The sequence below is a fragment of the Notechis scutatus genome, chromosome 1, assembly GCF_049901735.1.
Source record: "Notechis scutatus isolate UNSWTSFEM ecotype Mainland chromosome 1, rNotScu1.2, whole genome shotgun sequence".
NCBI classification, from domain to species: domain Eukaryota; kingdom Metazoa; phylum Chordata; class Lepidosauria; order Squamata; family Elapidae; genus Notechis; species Notechis scutatus.
The window spans coordinates 327,388,104-327,406,286 of NC_142009.1; the positions used below are offsets into that span (position 1 = coordinate 327,388,104).

At 43.6% G+C, this 18,183-nt stretch overlaps 1 protein-coding gene and 1 long non-coding RNA gene across 8 annotated transcripts in view; both read left to right on the top strand.

The window, feature by feature from the left end:
- The window catches only part of CSNK1G2 (casein kinase 1 gamma 2), a 113,006-nt gene extending 96,248 nt beyond the window's left edge, over nucleotides 1-16,758 (top strand). For 4 of the 7 annotated variants that reach the window (XM_087952637.1, XM_087952635.1, XM_087952636.1 and 1 more), the window contains 5 exons: nucleotides 1,425-1,573; nucleotides 3,308-3,391; nucleotides 9,001-9,108; nucleotides 12,316-12,422; nucleotides 13,452-16,758. In XM_087952637.1, the coding sequence (XP_087808763.1) occupies nucleotides 1,425-1,573; nucleotides 3,308-3,391; nucleotides 9,001-9,108; nucleotides 12,316-12,422; nucleotides 13,452-13,506 (503 nt within the window). In that variant the 3' untranslated portion in view covers nucleotides 13,507-16,758. The remainder of the gene's footprint in view (nucleotides 1-1,424; nucleotides 1,574-3,307; nucleotides 3,392-9,000; nucleotides 9,109-12,315; nucleotides 12,423-13,451) is intronic. The other 3 variants (XM_026681074.2, XM_026681073.2, XM_026681075.2) reach the window with 1 other exon arrangement.
- Nucleotides 16,759-17,172: 414 nt separating this feature from the next.
- On the top strand, nucleotides 17,173-17,867 carry LOC148133531 (uncharacterized). The gene is made up of 2 exons (XR_015746958.1): nucleotides 17,173-17,275; nucleotides 17,710-17,867. It is a non-coding gene; the product is annotated as an uncharacterized LOC148133531 (long non-coding RNA).
- Nucleotides 17,868-18,183: the final 316 nt, after the last annotated feature.

Sequence of the window (18,183 nt, forward strand, 5' to 3'; positions counted from 1 at the left end):
GCAGAGAATCAAGTCCAAAACGTGGTCAACAAAAACTGTAATTATAAGTCCAATCAAGGCAAAATGAGGTAATTAGTCTGGCAGGGCAGGAGCAAGAATTCCAGACGTGAAGGCACGGCAATTCTCAACACGGTTGGGAAGATGCCAAAAACACAGATAACCAAAGTCAACACAAGATAAACTCACATTTGCTCCCAGCAGATGCTGCACTCAGCTTGCATCCCTTTTAAACTCTCATTCCCAGGTGTGGCTAATGAAGGGAATCAGGGCCCTTTCCTCTCCCATAAGCCACACAATCCACGTTGCTCTCTTCTCCGTTCCTCCCTGCATGCCCTAGGATGAAGAGGGGGTGGGTCTGGGTCTTCCTCTGGACTCCCTCTCCCTTGTTCTACTTCTCCCCTGCTCTGCCCAGCCGGACTTTGCCCTTCCCCAGTTTCCTCCACAGCCAATGGAGCCACACTCCCACTCCCTGTCAGCTGTTCGCCTTCCGCCTCAGATTCAGACTCCGACGGGCATGACAGCACCATTGTACTTGACTTCCTAAGTCCACATCTCTGCTTCTCCATATTGTCTCCCAAATACTGTACAAGTACAATAGAAGCACCTGAAGTTTGGGTACCACCCGCTGGCATCTCTATTGCAAAGTACCACAAAACTGAGTCCCCATCCTCACTTCATGGTCTTCCAGCTTTCTTGGGCCCCAGTTCATGATTGCATATTTCTCAGTTTTGCCCCTCTCCCTCTTTTGTTCTAGTTGAATGCCCTCCTGGTGAAATTGGTAAAGCTCCTTGCCCAAATCTCCTTCCCTGTTTTGTAAGAGGTATCGCGTCTTTTCTGGGGAAAGGATAGAATACAGGTAGTCCTTGAGTTACAACTATTTGTTTAATAGGTGAAGTTACGATGGCAGTGAAAAAAGTGTTTTGTGACCGTTTTTCACACTTACGACTGTTGGCAATATATACCCACGGTCAGATGATCGAAATTTTGACGCTCAGCAACCGACGGTTGCACCGACTCAGGGTCATATGATCACCTTTTGTGACCTTCCAGTGGGCAAAATCAATCAGCAAACCAGGTTCCCTTAACAACCATGCTACTAACTTTAACAACTGCAGGGCTTTACTTAAGAACTGTGGCAAGAAAGGTCGTAAAATGGAGCAAAACTTAACAATCTTGCTTATCGACAAAGCTGGAGCTTAATTGTGGTCATACGCTGAGGACCATATGTGGTAGACCATTTTGGTAGAATCCAAACCATTCTCAGCAGCATCATTTGCACTGATTTCCACAATGAAGAAACATAATTTTAGATCCTATCTCTCTCTCCATAACTGCCGCCATCTTTATTTTGTGGAGCTTCACACCTGCATTTTTTCCTCCTCCTTTTGAGTTTTAAACAGCAGATGTGCCTTTTTCTTTTGCAGAGGAGATGGCCACATATCTCCGCTACGTGCGACGTCTGGACTTCTTTGAAAAGCCAGATTATGACTATCTACGGAAACTTTTCACTGACCTGTTTGACCGGAATGGCTACGTCTTTGATTATGAATATGACTGGGCTGGGAAACCTTTAGTAAGTAACAGCCAGGAGGTTTCTGGATAGAGAAGGATAAAACTAGTATAACACAATACACACACAAACATACACACATAGCCTTTTTGTTCAGTGGAGAAAGTGAACAGAGATGCTATGACGGGGTCCCCAACCTCTGGGCCATGGGCCACTCCCGGGGGTTGAGCCATTGGGAACCGGACTTGAAAGTGCTAGTTGAGCACACGTGCACACATCCCCACTTGTGCAAGCAGTGGCAAGTTTGGGTGTGCTCCAGTTGCATGAGTGGGGTGTGTGTGTGTGTGTGTGTCCGCAGCTCGCACAAATGGCGTGTGTGCTCTTTCCCTCCACTCACGCAGAACGATGCCCACCCCCCAGTCCACAAAGCCAGAAAGGTTGGGGAATTCTGTGACGTTTATAAGCATAAAAAAAATTCCATCACGCAAATATTGTCAAGAAAGGTGGCAAATATTACGTGGATTGTTATAACCCTCCTTAAGAGCCATATAATCTGGAAAGTAAGTATAGCTTCTTAATGGTCAAGGTTGCTCTTTTCCTGAAAAAATGTACGAAAATGTTTCTTACATTTCTCTTGCAATGTCTCAGTTATGAGTAGCCATGCAGATTGTTCTCAATTTATGATCATAACGGAGCCTGTCCATCATGGTCATAAGTTTGGGACAGTTGTAAAATGCGTCGGACATGTGGCAGTCATTAAGTGAATGCCACGGTTTTACATTTTATTTTGTTTCATTAAATTTATACGCAGCCCATCTCAATGTCAAGAGACTCCTGGGTACTTGTTGAATTAGTGCCATGGTCATTAGGTGGTTTGCCGTGGGTGCGTTTTGCTGAAAACAAAGTGAATGCTGGATTTGGGCAAAACTATTGCAAAATGCAGCCATGTGACTTTGGGATGCTGCAGATGGCCAGAGATGGCAGCTGTGTTGCCGGGCGTTCGAAGTTCAGTCAGGTGACCGCTGGACAGATCAACTGCAGAAATTTCAAATCCAGATTGTAAGTAGCCCCAAGTCAGGTCTGTGGTAACTTTGAATGGTCGCTAAGCAACTAGTTGTAAGTCAAGGACCACCTGTACACTGTCCACTCTCAGAGGAAACAAGCAAATATTGGGTCTGCTATTCTGTATTAACAAGTAGTCCTTGTCTTACAACCACAATGGATCCCAAAATTTCTGTTGCTAAGCCATTTGTTAAGTGAGTTTTGCCCCATTTTACGACCATTCTTGCCATGGTTCATAAGTGAATCACTCCAGCTGTTAAGTGAATTGTTCAGTCTTCAAACATTATCTGGCTTCCCCCATTGATTGTCAGAAGCCGGCTGAGAAGGTTACAAATAGCGATCGTACCGACCCCCAAGACAGTGCAACTGTGATAAATACATGCCAGTTTCCAAGTGTCCAAATTTTGATCACGTGACCCTGGGGATGCTGCAACAGTCGTAAATGTGAACAATTTTCATAAGTCATTCTTTTCAGTGCTGTAGTAACTTCAAATGGTCACTAAATTAATCGTTGTAATTTGAGGACTACCTGTATTGGAATGTTTATTTCTTTTAGCTGCCTTGGACATTTGATGGTAGAAAAACCCGATTATTCCAAGGCATTTGATTCTCTTTCCAGGCAGAGAAAGGCATTTGTTCTCCTAGAAGACCCTTAAGCCCAGTTGTCTGAATTGGTGGAGATCATTTTTGAAAACTCTTGAATGTTTTTTGCCTGTTTCTTCCTCCTTTCTGCAGCCAACACCTATTGGCACAATCCAGAGTGACGTACAAGTCCAGCCTCCAAACAGGGAGAAAGCACAGCAGTACATCAAACAGCAGGTAACTAAGTGTTTGATTTATTGATCTATTTATCTCTGTCCTGGGGTTGGAATGTGAGTAGGCGAGTAGCTAAATGAGAGACAGATCACAGCTTTAATTTGTGCAGCAAAAGTATAAGGCGGGGTTCCCAATCTTGGCAACTTTAAGGTGTTGGCTGGGGAATTCTGGGAGTTGAAGTCCACACATCTTAAAGTTGCCTTAAAGAATGGGAAGCTCTGGTATAAGGTACTTTGACAAGGGAAGCACAACCTGGAAATGGAGGCTTGGTGCCACCTGGTGGATAGAGCTAGAGATATCTTTGTCTCCTGGAAGTGTGGCTAAAACATGGCTTGATGTGAAAACACCTGTTCTTGATCCAGACTAATGGTTCTTCATACTGATAATAGTTGGGTTAGGTGATCCAGTTCTCTCCTTAGGTTTTGCACTTCAGCTTCCACGAGGTAACCAGTTTGGTGTGGTTTGTTAAAGCACCAGGTTAGAAACCGGAAGATTATGAGTTCAAATCCAACTGTAGCCGTGAAAGCCAGCTGGGTCAGTCACTGTCTCTCAGCCCAACTCACCTCACAGGGTGGCTGTTGTGGGGAAAATAGGAGGAAGAAGGAGCAACTTGATAGGTTTGACCCAGTGGTGGGGTTCTACCGGTTTGACCGAGCCGGTAGCAGCGATGATCAGCGGAGACCAAACCGGTTCTCTTCACTGCTCTGCTGTTGGGCCCACACGCCCACCTGGGCTCCCATACTCACCTTTATCCTCTGAATTTGAAGCGCAGCTGCTTTGTGCGGCACAGAAGAGTGCTGCGCGGCAGCTGCGGAAGCGACCGGGAGAGTGCAGGCTTGCAGGAGGCGAATTACAACACCTCTAAGCCTGCGCAAACGCCTCTGTGCCTGCGCAAACTGCATGTTTGGTGCACGCGCACGTGCAAAGTGTGTGCACATGCGCAAAGTGCGCCCACCAAGCCACGGCCACTGAATCGGTGGTAAAAATATTTGAATCCCACCACTGGTTTGCCCTCTTGTTTCTCAAAATGGTCCTTTATGAAAAATAATAAAGGCGGGATATAATAAACAAATGAGTTCTAACTAGCATGACCAGCAGAAAGATATCACGGGGGCTGTACATCAAAACGTTTGCAGGGCTCTCCTTAACTCTCACTGCACAGCAGGGTCATTTCCTACCCTGCCACCTTTAATTGGAGATGCCAAGAGCAGAACCCAGGGCTTTCTGCATAAAAGGCAGATGCTGTACCTTTTTGGTACGAACCTCCATTCTGCTGCCTTTCTCTCTTGATCTAACTGTCTAGGTTGACTGGTAAATCACAGTAATGGTGTCTGAGCCATTTTCCATTTTGGAAATGTGGAGTCCCCGTTCCCCCCACCCTCAATTCTTCTGGTTTTGAGTGATGGCTCCTGTGCTAGGAAAACATTAGCAAGACTTGATTATGTCAAAATCCCTTCACCATTGGCCAAGCAAATGGTGGTGTGTTAATGGTTTGTTCGTTACAAGTTCCAGCATTTGGAAAACTTCTATGACTTCCAAGGTGCAATAATGAATTCTATAATGAAGATCCTTGCTTGGTTTTTATTTTTCCAGCCACTCTATATCACCAACTCTTTTTCTTGGAGGACTTGCTGGGCTGGGCTTCAGCATGGCCTCAGAATTAGCACAGCATGGCTAATAGGCAGAATATAATTTAACCCACAATTAACCATGCTGTTTTGAACTAAAACTGCCACTTTCTCATCTCAGTGTGGAGTGGGTTCTTGATTATCTGTTTCATTGTGTTGTATAGACTTCAGCTCCCAAAGTTCAGGGATTTGAGGTTGAAAAACACGGGGTTATATTAACATATAATAAAACCACAGCAGGTCTTTTGGCCATGAATGGAATTGAAATGAACTGTAGAGTGCAGTTAAAATGTTTCACAATTTAAGCTAGCTAATTATGGCAGCCCTATGCCATCAAGACCAAATGCTCTGCAGAATACAGAAAGTATTAAGATTTTTCTAACATGCAGGATTTGAGCCATTCCGTATCTCAAAAGGAAGATGTTTTGGAGGGGGTGGCAGGCACTGAAAAGAGGCCAGGCTCCCATTCCACCATTTCCTGTGGAATGGAAATCTTCCATATTTCTTCCCTTAAACCCTCAGGGGCTACAACAGAGTTTCTCAACCTTGGCAGCTTGAAGAGGTCTGGGCTTCAATCCCCAGAATTCCCCAGCCAGCTATAGAATCATAAGCATAGATGCTCTTAGAGCATAGTTGCTCTAAGCATAGCTTAGCAACTGCTTCACTTAATAACTGAGTTGGTGGTCCCAATTGGGGTCACTAAACAAGGACTACCTGTATGTACATCTGGATAAACTTTCCTGTAGGTGCTTGGATGCCAAGCCATATATACAGCTTTAAACGTTTTAATCACTCTTACTTTGTGTTGGACTCAAAGCAAAGTAGGAGCCATTTGCAGCTCACTTGTCTTAAAGTAGGGGTCAGCATGGAATCTGCAAGGGTAAATCTTGGCTCACCAGCCATTTTGAGTTTTTCACAGTGTCTGTTGGTAAGTTGAGGAGATGACCCCGGCCATGTTTTATATTTGGATTTCCAAAAATCTTTTGACCAAGTTTCTCATCAATGGTTCTTTAGTAAATTTTAATTATTGTGGAACAGTAATCCAAAAACAGAACATATGGTACTTTTTCTTTAAAGGTGGAGTATAAGAAAAGTCTGCTGGAACTAGCTTTTAAAACTTATTCATAAATGATTGTGATGTAGGAATAAACAGTGTGCTGATCAGGTTTGCAGCTGCAGCAAACTATTCAGTCTGGTAAACACTTTCATTTTGAATTCCAGACAGATCATTCTGAATTGGGTGGATGGTCAAACAGTGGTTTAATTTAAGGAAATGTAAAATGAGCACATAGGGATTTTTTTAAAAAAAAAACAACAAGTTCATGAAGGTAATGATAAGAGGTTGAGCTATTGTAAGTAACCAAGAAAAAAATATTGGATTGTAAAAGGAGGGTTAAATTAAGGTGTCAACTCAGCGTGTAGTAACTATGAAAAAGGTAAATTCAGTACTATCTATTATTAGGAAAACACAGCTTGGTAACAGATAGTCTTTGACTTACAACCATTTGTTTAGTGACTGTTTGAAGATAGAACTGCACTGAAAAAAATGCAAACAAGTCATAAAATCAAACATGACTCTTAACAACTGCTTTACTTAGCCATGGAAATTCTGGTGCTAATGGTGGTTGTAAGTCAAGGACCTACCTGTAAATCTATGGTTCATCTACATTTGGTATCATGTGTAGAGTTCTGGTCACCATAAGAGATAAAATGGCATGGGACAAAGTGCAGAAGTAGCAACCAAAATGATTGAGGGACTTCACTTCTTTTATGAGAAAAGCCAAGATACTTGGGATCCTTTCATTTAGCAAAAAAAAAGGATAGAGATGTCTAAAATCATGCATGGCCTAAAACAAGGATATCCAAACTTGTAAACTTTAAGCCTTTTGGACTTCAACTGTCAGAATGCCCCAGCCAGCATGTCTGTCTGGGGAATTCTTGGAGTTGAAGTCCACAGATCTTAAAGTTACCAAGTTTGGACACTCCTGGCCTAAAGAAAGAGAAACTTCTCTCATTATCAAAAACATTAGGAACAGGGACAACTCAATAAAGTGTTTGGAAAGGAGGCACTTCCTTACATTGTCACTAACATAAATTCATTATCATAAAACATGGTGGTGGCTATTAACGGGTGACTTTATTACTTATTTTTATTTATTAAATTTATTAGCTGCCCATCTTACCACAGGGTAACTGGGCAGCATACAATATTAAAAAAGTAAAGTTACACAAAACCTATACACTAGGGCTGTCAAACTCACGGGCCGCATGTGTCATGCGCTGGCCACGTCCACGCCCTGTTTAACAAAGGGGGTGGGTCCCGATACATCACATGATGCCGCCATGACGATGTGAGTTGGACACCCCTGCTATACGCAATGCAAACAAAACATAATAACAATATAACTGTTCTACCCTAATTAAAAGTAGGGGAGGGAGTAGGATGAGCAAGTGGGGTGTTGGGATCCGTTATTTATTTATGAATCACCCCCAATGTGAAGCCCCAACCAACCAGAGCCAGGGGTCTCCAACCTTGGCAACTGGCTGAGGAACTCTGGGAGTTGAAGTCCACGAGTCTTAAAGTTGCCAAAGTTGGAGACCCCTGCTTGAAACTCTGATGGAAGTTCTGGAGGATTGGATCCCACCTCACTCTGTGAGGCCAGGTGTTCCAAAGGGCAGGCTCAGTGGCAGAGGAAGCTCTTCCCCTGGACCCTACCTGCCTGAAAACCATGGCTGGTGACCTTAGAAGGGAATTGGGTGAATTCATTGTCTATCAAGGACTGTTGGACCTGGAGGCTCCAGGTTGCATCTGGTCTGGAGGCTGCATACCTTCAAATCCCAGGTAGAGGACAGCAGTGTTAGAGTAGCAGGTCTCGGCCGCCTTTTTGTAGGTGCTGCAGATCCATCCGGTTGCCTTTCGTGGTGAACAAAACGCTGAGCTAAAGGTGAGCCTTGATCTGACTCAGCAGGCAGGCTGTTCTGTCCTGAAAAAAGGGGTTTCTTCTTTTAGAACAAAGATCTGAAACAAATATATTTTTTTAAAAACCCTAAGGATTTGGGATAAGAAGATTTAACAACAACAGGTGTTGTGTAAGCACTGAGATTGTTTTCCATTTTCCATTTTGTGTATGCCTCCCTATGCCTGCCTCATGGAGAAAAACATAGGTAGAAAAGAAATGTGGTGGCTAATCCTCTCTCCCTGGTGACAGGGGTTCCAATCCTGATGGGAACACCCTGGATTTTAAAGGGTGTGTCTGTGTGTTGCTGAATGGCCTCCTCAACTATACAGCAGCAAAGGGGCAGGGTGGCTTCTTGTTTGCTATGGTTGTGCACTGATGCCACACTGAAGAAATCTATTCTTCCCCCCAAACCCGGGTAGCAGTTGACCTAGGCTGTGCAAAGGCAGCCATTGTGAAACAAAGTATGGGAAGGAGGGAAGGAAGGATGGAAAATAGTCCTGTAATGTTTCTGGACATTGAATATTTATGCAAATACATTGAGGAACCACAGTTTTGAGGAGTCAAACATGACAACTAGCAAACCCAAGAGGTTCCGAAGGGTGTAGGGAACATGGTCGGCCCTCCCGAAATGGACTAGGCCCATTTCTCTACCTCAGAGGTCTCCAAACTTGGCAACTTTAAGACTTGTGGACTTCAACTCCCAGAATTCCTCCTCCAGTCATGTTAGCTCAGGAATTCTGGGAGCTGAAGTCCACAAGTCTCAAAGTTGTCAAGTTTGGAAGACCCCTGCTCTACCTGGTAATGCTGATGACATTTGAAGGATGCTGTATTGATTTGCTTTCTAGCCTGTTTCAAATTCTTTTTGCTTTTGCATGTTGTTGTCCCCGCCCCCCCCTTTCTTCACCTGTGTTCCCCTTTCCTTTGAAAATCCCCCATCTTTTCTGTCTTCCTAACCCCTCTCCCTGTTTTTAAAAAAAAATTATTCCTATGATTTTCCCCCTTTGCTTCCTGCCTCCATCATTAGCAGTCACCTGAGGGGACGGAATTATGGGATCCCCAGGCTGGCCAGCAGCCTGCTGAGGACACTCTAGGAGCCCCCTTGGCAGCCAGCAGGCTTGGGGGTTCCGTTCAGGTACATGTCACAGAAGTCTTCTGAGCTTTCCCCCCCCCTTGACCCTCTGTATGTCCAGTCATTGTGGCGCCGATTTGCTTTTCAGTCCTGTTTTGACGGCACATGGACCAATTCAGAAATCCTGAAATGCAGTTTGTTCTGCTGCCTTGAAATAGATAGTTTTCCTTTCTCCTCATTCTGCTTGGCTCCCAAAAATTGTCTGAAGAAGAGTAAAGAAAATTCCTTTCTTCATAATGATTCTTGTAAGAAATCCGGTTTGTTTGGCCTCAGGAGGTGAACTTGGCATTCTCAATGATATGAAAAAAATAGGGAGGAGAAGGAAAGGGGTTGGAAGGGAGAAGAAGCTAAACAACTTGGAAGTTTAAATAGATAAACATATTTGCAAGCTTAAGAAGAAACTGTTAAAACCATACTCGGTAGGTCGAATTTCTGCAAAAGGCACTTGTAGAAATTAAAGAGAATCTACTAGCAAAATCTTGTGAATGTAGGTAAGAATAGAAACCATGCTTAAAGCTGAGGTGTGTTCCTGTGTTCTTGCCGTGTGATTGCGTATGTGTGCGTGCACCATTTCAGTGCAAGAGCGGATTCTAGTTCAACCATAAGAATATCTAGAAAAAAAATGTATACACGTTTATTCAGTTTATTTAGCGTATGGCACCTGTTAGCCAGGGATTACCGAGGTGGCTGGCTGCCTCTGTAAAAGGATTTTTTTTGGGCAGTGTTATCTCTACCTGCGGGATGCCTGAATGCCGGTAGGCAGTTGGGGGAGGCTCCTTTCTTGTCCCTCTGCGGTTTATTCGATCATGGGAATCGAGCCACCGAGCTGCCGACTTCAGCGGTGTGCAGGCCCAGTGTCTTATCACGTGAGCCACCGTGGCCCCCATTGTATACACGTATATGTACAGTTTGCGTTCCTCCATGTTCTTCTGCTCTGCCTGTCATTGGTATGTAAGTCTCATCTGCTTTTGGAAATGCAAAAAATGCTCACCAGGACAAGGAAGGAAACCCAGATTCCTGGATTTGCAGATGTTCATCACATTCTATTGGGTTTCATTTGGTTTTTGTTGAGCCAGAAATCTTCACAGACGCCCATGCTAAGAGGGTAGACTTCTACAACCTGGAAATCTCATCTGGCTACTGAATTAAATATTAGTTTTAATCTTAATTTGCACCTGAATGTCTAAAGTTGATTCATAGCAAGGTCTATTGTGTGCTTTTTGTATCTCTTTGGTAAAGCTTTTTGGCGAACAATGCCAGCATTTAAATTTGGGGGTAACAGGGAAAAGAACAGTGGCCAACATGCTGGGTGTAGCTATCCTCCTTCACGTTCAGGTGCTCTGTCCAGTTTATAAACTTACTTGCAGAGCTGTTCTACATCCATGAGGACTAGACACATTAAAATAATAATAATTATAATTATACAATAGTAATAATGTAAAGATGACAGAATCAAAATAGTTGATGTAAGATTAGCAACCATCTTTTACAACGGATGAATTTTAAATGGTGGGATTCTCAAATGGGCAGCCTTTGTATGATAGGAAATTTAGCATCACAGTGAACATCTGTGCTGGTTTTCTAGCTCTCATGGCCAAATAAAGTGCCACTCTGTGGACAGAAGCTTCTGTGTTTTCTGTGTCTTTGTCCATGGTTGCCTCTTCCATCTATGCCCCTTCCCAAGCTCCTGTGTGCATTGCTTTCCCATCTGATGCACATCTTTGACTAGCACCAACCGTTGCTTAAGGCAAGAGTCTAAACCCTCATCATGTCAGGGTTCCAGCGATTGCCCGAATTAAATTATGAGCCTCGAGCCAAGCTTCAAAAAAAACTCAAAAGATTTATTAGGAGCAACATGCTGGCATTAACCTAAATGAAACCAACTCTGGCATACGTAATTCACAGTCACCTGTGATCCTGTTTTCCCCCCCTCCCCCGAGTGTATCATAAATCAGATTCTTCAATGAAGCACATTCATGGGCCGGGTGTCATGAATCACATTCTCCAACGAAGGGTTTTCGGGGGCAGAAGATCCAGTAGCCTAGGTACAATCTTTTAAAGATAAGGGTGGAATGTACTTCTGGTTTTAAACTGCCCCTTCAGATTCCCCAGCCCCTTGTCTATGGCGACTTGAAAACAGGCATAGGAATGTTTTATCAGTTGACACATAAGACAGCAACTGAAACCATACATTAAACTGGGCCTGCAACCCCAGTAGTAGATGTTAACTAGTTTGCACTGGTACAGCTGTTAAGTAAAAACTTGGTTTGGGCCAGGGAGGAAGGGAGCAAATTTGTTCAGGAAAGAACTATTATTTCTGAATCTCCTGAATAGGAAATGACATTGTGCCGGAAACCATTTAGCCCACATAAACAGGGAGATCCAAGGAGATAGTCCTTGACTTAGGACTGTAATTGAGCCTGGCAATTACAGTTGTAAGTCATGATGGTTGTAGAGTGGGCCATTACATGGCTGACTTGATTTTTACATCCCTTTTTTGCAGTGGTCATTAACTGAACCCTATCATTGTTAAGCAAACTTATTGTTCTCTATAGGCCAATAGCTGGAAGTAAACGCTGGTGTCCAACAAAAATGTTATAAATCAGGGGTCTCCAACCTTGGCAAGACTTTAAGACTTGTGCTGGCTGAGGAATTCTGGGAGTTGAAGTCCACAAGTCTTAAAGTTGCCAAGATTGGAGACCCCTGTCATGAATCAGGGTTACACAAACGGGCGTAAATGCAGGCCAGTTACCCAGCGTCCAAATGCAGTCACATGACTATGGGGAGAGGCTGTCCATCATAACTTCAGAATGGGTCATAATTAGCTTTTTGGGGGGGTTTGTCATAACTTCAAGCAGCCGCTAAATGACTAATCATAAGTAGAGGACTACCTGTATTTATTTTCATTTGTAGGCAGGTCTCTGTTGGATGGAATTTCACATGGCACCTGAAAGTTAGCCCCCTTTGCTTTGAATGCTTGGCTGGATGCAAGCTTTCTTCCTGTGGCTGCTTTTGCAGGAGCAGAGAGAGGATTAAGAAGCAGAGTGAAGTTTTGATTGGTACCTTAAGTAGCATGAGGCCAGCGTGCCTGAGGCCTGCTTTGTCTCTCCCGTTCATTTCCCCCTTTGTCACGCTGCAAAGACGCTAAGCCACCTCTACCTGAAGCCCTGCCCGATCTTCTTGGCTCTTCACCTGCTTGCTCTCTTTTAGGTCATGAGTTCTACCAATGGGGAGTTGAACACGGATGACCCCACTGCCGGCCACTCAAACGCCCCCATCACCGCACCTGCCGAGGTTGAGGTGGTAGACGACACAAAGTGAGTAACTGGTTCACCTGGCTGAGTTCTGCTAGGAGCCTCTGTGGCTCGGATTAAACACTGTAAAATGGAAGATGATGGAGAGGAAAGTGTGTCAGCTCTGCCTTGGAATTATGACAGCCAGCTAGAAGCCATCATGGCTCTGTTATGACCGATGTGGCAGGTTCATGAGCAGAAAACATGGTGAAGTTTTGAAGCTTATACAAGGCAAATGTCCTGCTCCATCCAACCAGCTTCACCTCTCCTGTCTGCCAGCAGGGAACAGCTTTTCCATCACTTACTACCTGAAATATTTTGACCTAAAATCACTCAGGAAGCCACATTCTCAGTTATCTGTCAAAAGGTCACTTTCTCAATGGTCATAAGGCTGTCTTAATAAGCGTCAATTGATAACTTGGTTGCAAACTAAGTTAATTGCCCCAGTCAATTAGCTCACAAGATGTTGGCTTGGACCCCAGTCTGATTTGGGGCTAATTTCCCCTGGCCAACTAACCTTTTTGTTCTGTGAGTTACTGACTTGAGGGTTATCAGGACTTCCTATGTCCGATAGAGCCGAAGCCCATGAAAAATAGATTTTCTCTGGCTGTCTCTATACCTTGGATTTTCTGTCTCCGCACACCTAGAATGTCAGACTGTCAGGGAGACAGTGTAGCCTAGTGATTAAGGCACCAAGCTAGAAACCAAGAGTCTGAGTTCTAGTGTCACCTTAGGCATGAAAGCTGGCTGGTGAGTTGGGGGTCAATCACCACAAGATTGTGAATTCTTGTCCTACGTTAGGTATGAAAGCCAGCTGGGTGACTTCGGGCCACTCACTCTGCTTCAGTGCAACCCACCTCACAGGGTTGTTGTGTGTGGTAAATAGGAGGAAGGAATGTTAGGTAATGTTCACCACCTTATAAAGTATAAAAGCCTTATAAACTTCCAATAAATTATCACTTTCAACTTAACACTTTACAAACTGCAAATGCCACCTCCTTTCATTTAAATAATAATGCAAAGTAATATAACAAGGATATCCTTTCTCCCTAGGTGCTGCTGTTTCTTTAAGAGGAGGAAGAGGAAAACAATCCAGCGCCACAAGTGAAATATTCCTATTGGTCGAAGCCAGGATCCTCTCGGGACTGCGTTTCCCCCACTCTCCTCTTGACTTCCTGGCTGAGGATAATGGATCTTGATGGAATAGGAGGGGGCACTGTTTCCCCCACCTGCTCTCCCACTCCAGTTTTATTGGTGGGTAGGGACATAGGCGGCTTTGACTGTCCTAGCTGGCACCTGGGGGGGTAGGGGCTTCCCCCGGTCCATTTTTTTTCCTTTTCCCTTATTCCCAGGAGATGCAAATGGAGGGTTAGGGCAGGCACTGGCAGAAAAAGCACGTTGGACTTCTTGCTCAAATATCCTCCCTCTTCCTCCTGGTCCACAGAGAGAGAAAAAACAGCATTAATATTTATGCAGCAATTCTCCTTCCCTTCCATTTGTCAGTTTATTTGTCCTCCACCCCTCTTTGGAGCTCCTCAAATAAGCTTTTGGAACAAAACAAAACAAAAAAACAGAAAATGGGAATCAATTCTACTTGTTTACCTTTAGAAGAAGCAAAGTGATGATTCTGAGAACAGCCCTGCACGTATTTCTTCTTCTTCTTCTCTGTTGTTTGCTTCAGTCTCTCTTAAGTTAATTTAAAAATGGCGATCTTTGGCCTTCATGCCACAGCATCTCTCTCACCCCTACGCCTTTCCTGTCATAGCGATGCAAATGATTTTGCTTATTATTTTTTTTGTTCTGCTTTGAGTTTTAAAGATGTCCCCTTGTTCCCGCCCCCCATGTCTCCTTGGTTTCCTTCCCCCCCTCCCACCCCGTTTATTTTCCCCAGCCCTGCCAAATTACTCTTTGGTGACATCCTTTAGGGAAGTGTTGTCCCCATACCCCAAATAACATGAGAGGCAAAAATAATTGTATCGTGCAGGGGGAGAGGGAGGCTGGGGAATAATTCACACACTTCCTCATTTCTCAGTGCACTTTTTTTTGTAGCAATACCAGCAACATCTGTGTCTTGAAAATGATCCAATTTTAGATATTTTTTTAAAATGTTAATTAAGTTCTACCCACTCCCAGGTGGGAGAGAATTAAAGGGCAAAAGTCTTGGATCTCAGGAACGGCAGCCTGCCAAACATAAACCCCAAAGCCAACGTCCATTGTTATAGAGAACTGTGGAGACGAAGGGGACCTTTTCATGACCAAAGTGAAACCGACATGGACAGGATCACTAGGTGAGATCGTTCCATATGGTGGCCCTCACAGCACCTGGGTACTTGCCAATTTCATTTGAAATTAAATAGGTGGAAGCAAACTTCCATTTGGGTGGAGAGAAGGAGGCCCACTGATGAAGCGTTGTGCAAGGACAATCCACTCTTTGTTGTTTTGGTCTGTTCTTTCTCAAAAACCCAAACAGCTGTCTGTATTTGCAGCTTCCCATTTGGGTGATGGCTTGCAATCGGCTCCTGCAGAACCACCGATATAGGACTGTTTTATTAGTACGGAAATGAGCAAAAGGCTTTGCAGGCCTGTTACGAAAAACATCGAAGCCATGCCAAAAATCTACCTTGCCAGGGAAGGGAGATGGCTTTAGAATGAGGCCCGCGTATGGTCTGGCTTTTATCCCTTTGTATTCCACATCACTAGCTTACACGTCTACCCCGGCCATAGACAAAGTGGTGCCTGGGTACGCTGCGGCCCATATGCCTGGATTGAACGTACACGCTTCTCCCTTCCAGTTGACCAAGTCAAAAACGAAACAGCTGGTCTGCGGCCATCAAAGCTACACCTGTCTGAGCTGCTTCATAGCATTGTGACAATAGCAGTGCAGCTTCGTTACTTCTTTAGATATATTTTTATACCAAGGGATGAGACAATTGGCCCTGTGTTGCTCCAAAATATTCTGTCTTTCACTCCGTGTGGTAATTACAGCACTTGGAATGTCGGGATGTGGCCTGCTGGGGAAATGGTGGCAGGGTTAGTACTGGGGGTGGGGGTGGGGGAATATATACTTTGGTCTCTGCTAAACTAAAGAGCATTCTTGGATGAGTGGGTTACTGCTACAGACCAAAGGAGTGCAACTTTAAAAATTCGCCACACACCTCATCATTAGTGCTAAATCATATCTATTGGACTTCATTCACCCCCTCCTAATTATGAGAGGGTTACTGCCTCCTCACCTTATAGCCTTGAAGATGTTCACTTTCTAGAACTAGATTTAAACCTTCCCCCCCACCTCCCACCCCAATGTGGGTTTTAAGATTTGAACCCCTTCCTTTCGGGGTTGCGTAATCGATAGCAATCCTGCAGATGACTGAAAGGAATGGAGTGGGTGCGGAACCTCCCAGCCCAACCGTTTATTGCGAAAGCTGGCACTTAATTCTTTGTGCTTTTTTTCAAGGTGGATATGAATTTCTTTGCCCTATTTGAATGAATGTTTTTGTGGCCATTTGAAATAGATTTTAAAAAAAAGGAAAGCAGGGACTTAAACTCAGAACATGATCTCACTTTATTGATCTTAGTTTATAAACTTTGTTAACAAGCAGTGCCTCTGCCATGCTAGAATCACAAGAATACAGGAGGTCCTAGGGAAAATTCTTGATTTGGGCAACTTCCATTAAAATAGGATTGCTTAGATATGTGCAGCGTTTGAGTTTGATTCCCAAACAATGCAAAGAGAAAAACAGAATACAGCCTTAAGCATTGTGCTGGAAAAAAAATTATATAGTTCCAATCCCAGGAAGGTGTAAAAGAAATTTTTAAAAAATTAAAATGTTTATGTAGAGTGCATGAGTGTGCTTGGACTACCAGTTGCAATGTGGATTATTCATTTTTTTCTTTTTTTTTTCTTTTTGAATGTGACAAAGTTTTAAGGGACAACTCAAATGATAGAAAAAAAAAAAAAATCAATGAGGGTTGTAGTTGGCCTTCCAAGCTCTCTGGTCTTATCAGGTGTATGTTTTGGCCCATGTTGTCTGATTTGCATCAAAATGAATTTTGCAGACTTAATTGTGTGGTTGTTTTGTTTTTTTAATTATGTAACAAAAGAAAAAGGTAATTTCAAGTCTGAATAGAAATGAGATTTGTACTGGTGTAGCTCCAAAGCAGAAGAGAGATTGTGGCATTGCAAATTTAGTTACTGCTTTAAAAAAAAAGTGTACACAGGTTATGGTGTATAAGTTTCTCTTGAAGCTTCTTTGAAGCCATAGAAGTTAGGGCTTTTTAAAAAAATAAAATAAAAACAGGAAAAAAAACCTGAAAAACTAAAAATTTTAAAAAAAACCTTAAAAAATAAATTCTGCAAAAATGTTTCCTCGCGTTTTGGTTTAGTCTTGAAGTGGAAATAATTTTCAGTGACTTCTTTTGGAAAAGTAAATGGTGCTGTACAGGTAGTCCTCAAGTTACGACCGTAATGGAGCCTGCCATAGTCATGAAGCAGGTTTATCTTGTGATTGAACCAATTTTATGAAGTACTTTGGGGTGGTCCTTAAGGAATGTGGCAGTCTTTAAGAGAACCCCTAGAACGCTGCAAACAACTGTAAATGTGGGCTAAGTTGCCAAGCGCCTGAAGTGCAGTCACATGACCAAGGGGTGGAAATGATCATCTGAACTTGGTCATCTTGGTCATTGGTTACCCCTCCCCTCCCAGGTAAGTCCATTGTAACTTCAAAGAGTTGCAATGTAACTGAAAGCCAAGGACTGCCTGCAGTGGTGCAGAGGGAAAGCATCTAGTCTGTAGAACAGTCTTTTTCAACCTCTGCGCCTTTAAGATGGGAGGACTCCAAATCCCAGAATTCCACACCCATCTTAAAGGTGCTGAAATTGTGAAATGGTGCTCTCCATTTTCCTTAAATGGATGCATCCCAGAAATCTCTGAGCATGAGATGAGCATCCTCCTTTTCTCCCTCATTCCCAGCACTTAAAAAAAGATTCAGTTCCTTTCTCTTTACTCACTACCAACAAATGTACAATCCACCCACTCATGAATAACTATGGTATGTCACATCCAAGTTGGACTCGTCCAAATGTTTCACCCTAAACTTAGCTTTTCCACAAACCACCCCCCCCCCCCTGAATGGCTGGGTTCACAAGCAAATAAACCATCTTATCCCGCAACATGATGGCTTGCATGATGATGACAATCTCATTTTGGCCTAGGCCACCATGTTCCAGAACATACGAGCAGACATGATGCATCCTTCTGATAGGAGGCTTCTTCACACGTTTCATGCCTTTTCTTCCCAAATGAAACTGCAAGAGCGTTTGACCCAGTTGCCAGCTGTTCCTGCTCCAACACTCTTGTTACTCTTTGGCAAGAGTATTGTCAAACATACGTCTATGTGCCAGAGGATGCAGCTCTCCTTGCCAACATTCCTTGCCAAAAATGAGCGCCCTGAACTCAAACTAGGGAAACCCAGTAACTGCCTACAATGAGCCCTCATCTAAAGAGATTTCCTACCTAACTTACAAACTTAAGAAAATCTGGGCATCAGAACAAACTGATGGTTCAGCTTCCCAGAAGTAGATAAGCAGATGTCTGAATTCCAACCTACTGATCCAAAAATAGTTTCAAGAACAGAAGCAGCTGTTAGATTCTGTGTCTGATTCTTGGTCCATTATGCCGATGCTGTCTAACTGCCACAGCTTTTCTGTTGCAGATGGCCTAACGCTTCATCAAAACAGGTCTCTCCTACACTCAAACCATATTAAAACTGCAATTTAAACTATTGGC